The following is a 6,000-nucleotide window of genomic DNA, read 5'->3' on the forward strand; positions in this document are numbered from 1 at the left end:
GTATGCTTTTCTTTGGCAGTTTTTCTCAGAGGAGTGAAAGAAAAGGGTGTTGATTTTGCCACACATGGTGCCAAGCTTGTGATGCTTCCTTGATGAGCAGTATTCTGATCTTTTTGACCTTAGATTCAGGTCCTGTTTTTTCAACACTCTAGCTCAGTTTTTTAGTTGTTTATCCCAACTCTAACTTCCCAGGCCAGGGGAATTGTTTTCCAAACCTTTTTCTATTGTCATTCAATATCTGTTAAACCTGGTATAAAGCTATGTTAATGCTGTGTATGTGATGGTAGTACCAGATGCCAAATGTTTGACTCTACTATTTGAAGCCGCGCCCACACACTCCAGCTAGCTCAGGCGTACTGGTATGTTTATCAGTAAAAGCAATGTAGCTGTTGGCGTGCCTGCTTCTTATTTGCTGAAGTCAAACCCTCAGTACTTCCTGACAGTTACTTCCCAGTAGCTCCCCAAACCCTGAAGGTGCTGTCTCAGATACAGTGTTGGTAAGTGCTGAATTTTAGCATCCATGGCTTTTCATCTTAGAAGCAATTAGCTCTCTTCTCCCAACCTAATGAATATTCATCCTGTGTTTCAGTACTATTGCCATAGGCTTTGTTTTTTGTTGTTTTGTTTGTTAGTTTGGGTTGTTTTTTTTCCTTCTCATTACAACCTCTTTCTTTTTGTTTCTCTTTATAGAGTAGTTGAGAAGACACATTGCAAGCTGCTCTGATGGACCATCAGGTCTGAACTCATGGAAGTGATGACACTAAACAGTGCAATGAACATTTTCTTTATTTATGTACTATTAAAAGAACTGTAAATGCAATGTAAAGACACACAGCCACACATATCCCACAGATATTTTACTTGTGTTCTTCTCTTTAATACACCATCCACCTTAAACTATTCCTTGTCAGGAGTATATAAAAAAAAAGAAAGGAAAAAAAAAAAAATCACCCTCCAGGATGAAAAGAATTTCCTTCTGTATATAATTTCTTTTGTTGCATTGCTATGCAAGCTCACCTTCTTTTTAGCTATGTTCATATTCATGTCTGTTTTTACTGGTCTGTTGTACTATATGTGAATTAATAGGCTGTGGTGCCATATATTAACTTTTAATTGTGTAACTTTTATGTTTAAAGTTTGCACTGCAATTTTATTTGGTGATAAGCACAAAACTCTACTCCTCATGACATGAAGAAGAAAAAAAGACTGAATGTGTGAAGATGGTTTACGTAATGTAAGCTACTTTGGATAATGCTGGATGTAAAGCAGTATGTTAGGTGGGTTTCCATTGGGGTGTAGAAATGAGAAAGTGACAGGCAAAACTGATGTCAGTGGAGACATCAGAGACAGATTTAAATCTTTTAAAAGCAAGCAACATAGTTGCTCTTCCTATTTAAGAAGGGGTCAGAAGCTGGAAGTGTGAGATTAAAGAGTGAATATGAAAATAAAAGGTAGCATGAGATGGCCTAGACCCTTTCACTAGAATGATGCCCTTAGTATCTGTTTTCAGCCATCCCATGCCACTAAGTAAAAGGAAAGAAAAACAAACCTTGCTACAAACAAAAGAACTTAAGGTGTTTCACTAAAGCTGTTTTTATATTGCAGTTTTAAAGAGTTATTACCATTAATTTCTCCAACCCAAAATATAGACAGAAATTTCCCAGGAGAAACAAACAATATAAACACAAGGAATACCTAGTAAGTAGTTAAGGCTGCAATTTATTATAAAGACATATTCAGGCTGCTTCCAAAAAAATTGAAGTATCAGAGTATCTTATTTCATCTTTCCAATACATGTACAGTACAATAGAGGATAGAGCTGCACCACTGAAATTCATGACATTAATTGTTTTAATGCAGTCTAAACAATCCTTTGTATTTTATTACCTGAAATCTGCAAGAGCTGAAGCTGGATCCACTAAATTCACAATAAAATGTTTAAAGTTTAGAAGGAAAGCAACAGTCAATTATTTTTGGCTCGTATTTAAGCACATTCCTGGCAATACAGTGCATCCAAAAAGTTAGGTATAAGCAAAGAAAATCTTTGACCTGTGTTTTAGTGAGTGGCTTCAAACCCTACTATGATGAGGAAATAACGCATGTTTATACACTTTTTGAATAAACCAGACTCTGTAAGTGGACATTAATGACAGCATCCTGTCTCTTCATTAATTTTCATGACGTTGTCCAAATCTTCTGTACCTCTCAAATCTCAATGAGTCAATTGTCAAGCTTTTCTTAGAATACTGTATGTGGATAATCCACTCATTTGATGCTTAACTTAAACATTGCATCCTACAGCTTATTTCTGTTAGTTATCTGACCGTGAACACAAGTTTCCATTTGAATACCCTTTTCCTATAACCAGTCTATGTTGTTTTATATATTGCCTTGGAGCTCACCAGTATTAAGGACACTTTTAGTAATGAGAGAATTTTAGAAAAGTAAATTGCAGTGCTAAATATGTGTTGCTTTTCATTTCATTAACTTGTTCCATGATAAGATAAAACACTACAGCCATCAACTATAACTCAGCACTATTGACTATTAACAATACTAGTTAACTTCCTTAAGGCCAAGACTGTTATTTCGCAGGTTACAAACCAAAAAAAGTTGAGGAAAAAAGTGTATGCATTTATATATGTGACCAATGAATATATGTAATTTTCCTGCTTGTTAAAACATTATAATGAAAACCATTACGTAAAAGTGTGCAAAAATGTTCTAGAAAGATAAAGAAGGCATCATATTTACATATGTATGTTTTTTTCTTTTGGTATTGTCATCTGAAGCGAAGATTATTCAGGGTACAATTCAAATTTAATACTCTGGAAAACATTTAACTCAGTCACTGGTAGATTTTTTTTTGCTTTTAATTCAAAAGCGTGTGCTGAGCTTTGGTGGAACACCTTACTCACTATATTCTAGTCAAAATCCAGTATCATTAGACTTCGATAAAGCCATCCCAATTACTTTCGAATACGTGTTTTATCTCTTCCACTGGAAAGTAAATGTGTGTCAGTATTAAAGCTGTGCAGTACCATGATATTCACTAACTTGTCCATCTGCTTCTGTACATTTTTGTTCATTAATAAGTTGCTTACAATATTACATAAGGTGGTGTTGTGTATCGCAAACTGTCTCCATTATCTTACAGGTGATGTCTCTTCTTTTTTTCTCTCTCTTTCTCTCTCTTTTCTATACAGTGTACTTCCAATGAACCACAGTACATATTTTTTAAAATATGCCATTTAATTTACTATTTTAAAAGAAGTATTCTTCTTTTTTTAAAAGAATCAAAAACATTTATTGTGAATAATGTGTTTAAAGAAAAGGGATGTTGTGGCAGCACTTAGAATTGTTTTTTAATTTGTTTTCTTTTAAAAGAATACCTGTTTATTGGCTACAGTTTGTTCACGAAAAAGTATGACCTCTTAATGTGTTTCATTGGTATTGTTAGTGCAGCGGAGTTTAATTGGCATAAAAAGTTGGTTAATAGTACTGTTGAAGTGTGTATTGTATATTTACTGGGGAAAAAAATAAAACATATTCACATTTCAAATCTATGTTAAAAGACCTTGAGTAAGGAGTCAATATGTGAAAATCCAAACTGGGAAAATCAGGCAATAATAACATAGACTGAGCTATAATCATCACTGTCCACTTACAGGTGACAAGGAACATTTTATATGCTGGTTTTTGAACCAAGCTAAGAGCTGCCTATAAATAAGCCTGTGGTAAACATTGCCTGTCGCAGGGATTTCTGTTTAAGGCCCTGTCTATATTGGGAATAGTTGTACCAATGTAATTGCATTGATGCAGCTATTCTAGTGACACGTCTTCTGTTTATAGGCATACTATCTCAATGTACAGTAAGGGCTGCAAGTGCATAGCTTACCTACTTCAAGTCCATAAACCAGTGGATGTGTAAAACCTGTGTTCAGCAGGTCTGAACCCTTGGACTTGTACTGGGGGAGCTACTGCCAACCCAGTACAGAATATCCTCAGAACATATAGGCAGATGCTAGGTCAATCTTTCTCAATCTTTGCATTGAATATATGCTCAATTTTAACTGCAGGAGGGGTGAAGGACTGAATAATAAATTGTTCCATGTGCTTCAGTGGTGTATTGCTGTATGGGCAGCCATTTCAGTGATGCAAACAACAGACATTTCTGTTTTGTTATTTATTATTTCTCAAGTCCTTATGCAAGTCATTAAACCTTTTGAATAACTTCTGGTGGTCATCCAGCAGGGTCTTGTTGGGTGACAGAAAATACAACAGAAACACTGTAAACACTGTTCTTTGGGAAAGGAACAAAAGAAAAGGAGTATGGAGTGTTTTGATACCGATTTAGCTATATACCAGTGCAAAAGGGAGACGTGAGTCTGAAATAATGATATGCTGGTTTATGCTTGCCTCAGCCCATGCATTGCCAGCCACGAGAAAAGGTGTGTGCTAAGGTTGAGGAGTAGTCCTCACTGCTGACAGAGGAAAGGTAATTGGGATGGGGGAGATTCTGGCAGGGACTTTTTAACAATAATACAGGTAGCTCCTTTGGCTTTTCTATGATTTATGTAGTTTGGGGTTTTTATGATTAATGGCCTTGTGGAAATTTAGCAGGGGAACTAGAAGGAAAAAATTTGGCCTTTTTTTTGTAAAGACTGGGGAGAACTTTTTTTTTGCTGAGGGGAGGATTTTTTAATTTCATTTTTACTTTTTTAACACATTTTGTGTTCCATCCATCTGGAACACATTAGCTACAAATAAATTATTTTTGAAAATCACCTGGGCAACGGACGGTTCATTTAGGAGGTACATTGCAATAGCAGGAAAGATGGCAAAGACTAATACTGAAAAAAGGGACACATACACTGCCTTAGAATCAGCCAAGTCCACTAGTTTCACATGTAATTCCAAACTGTTGATAATACATATAAGCTTCATTACTTTTAGTTGCCATACCAAAATAAATGATCCCAAGTCCATAGGAGGCCTAGATCCTCAGAACATGAAATCTGGTATTTTATTTTAGAGGTGTGGTTAATCCAAGCCTTCGGGAGTGGAGTTATGGTCAGTTATGCTGGCTTTAGGCTCAGCAGGTTTCAATGGATCCGTTTGCAAGGCACCTTGTCAGGCTTCATGTATGTAGAGGCAGGGTACTTCACAGAGGATGGAGTTTTTCAAGTCAGGGTATGTCTCCAATGAGTTAGGCACCGTGTTGGTTCACACTGGGACCACTTAGGCAGGCAGGTTTCACATTTTGCGGCCACTTTTCCCAGTCCATGTCTCCATGCTGTCCTGCTAGAGTCTGTGTACTCAGTGCTACTGCTATCCTATGGGTCTGGGGTGGCTGGCATAGGACAGGGATGCAAGACAGGAAGAGGCACAGTGATGCTGGGGGGCAAGTAATGCTCTGCATGCTTTGAGTGGCTGAACATATACCCTATTAGTTAACAGGGGACTAGGAAGCACAGTAGAGCAGTGGTCCCAAACACCTGCCCTGCTGTTTCTAGCTCGTTCCCTCTGTTTGTTTCAGGCTGACCTCTTCCCCTGCTAACCTCTTCACCCAAAATAACAAGTGTGACTTGGAAACATCTCATAGGACCCAGAGGAGATGTAGGGCCATGCTTGCATGCTGTGAATGTGGGCTGGGGATTTGGGGAGAGCTAGCTCTGAGCTCTAGTGGTGGCATGAGGACTAGACTGCTTTCTAGCCTGCCTTTAACTGTCCAGCTATATGAAGGAAGACCCCAGCAGAAAACAAGTTTCTAGAGCGCACCTCACCATTGCAGCATCGCTGCTGGCATACGAGTCCTCATTCAGCCTGTTATAGACCATGCACTGGCTTCTCACCAGATGCTGAGGACTGAAATGGCTTAGGCTGACATTTAGGCAGGTGTGGTTGCTCCTCTTTCTGCAGCAGAATTAAAACCCCCAAAACCTGTCAAACACAATTCTTTTTAAATCAATCTTCAAACATTCTATAAAACAAAGCATT

The 6,000-nt window shown here is 37.7% G+C and overlaps 1 protein-coding gene across 20 annotated transcripts in view; it reads left to right on the forward strand.

The window, feature by feature from the left end:
• ROBO2 (roundabout guidance receptor 2) overlaps positions 1-4,787 on the forward strand; it is a 1,081,280-nt gene extending 1,076,493 nt beyond the window's left edge. For all 20 annotated transcript variants that reach the window (XM_062602003.1, XM_062602002.1, XM_062602001.1 and 17 more), the window contains one exon: positions 691-4,787. In XM_062602003.1, coding sequence (XP_062457987.1) covers positions 691-692 — 2 coding nt within the window. In that variant the 3' untranslated portion in view covers positions 693-4,787. The remainder of the gene's footprint in view (positions 1-690) is intronic.
• The last annotated feature ends 1,213 nt before the right edge of the window (positions 4,788-6,000 follow it).

Source organism: Pezoporus occidentalis, unplaced genomic scaffold, assembly GCF_034315485.1.
Source record: "Pezoporus occidentalis ecotype Australia unplaced genomic scaffold, CSIRO_AGI_Poc_V1 ctg74, whole genome shotgun sequence".
Classification (NCBI taxonomy): Eukaryota; Metazoa; Chordata; class Aves; order Psittaciformes; family Psittacidae; genus Pezoporus; species Pezoporus occidentalis.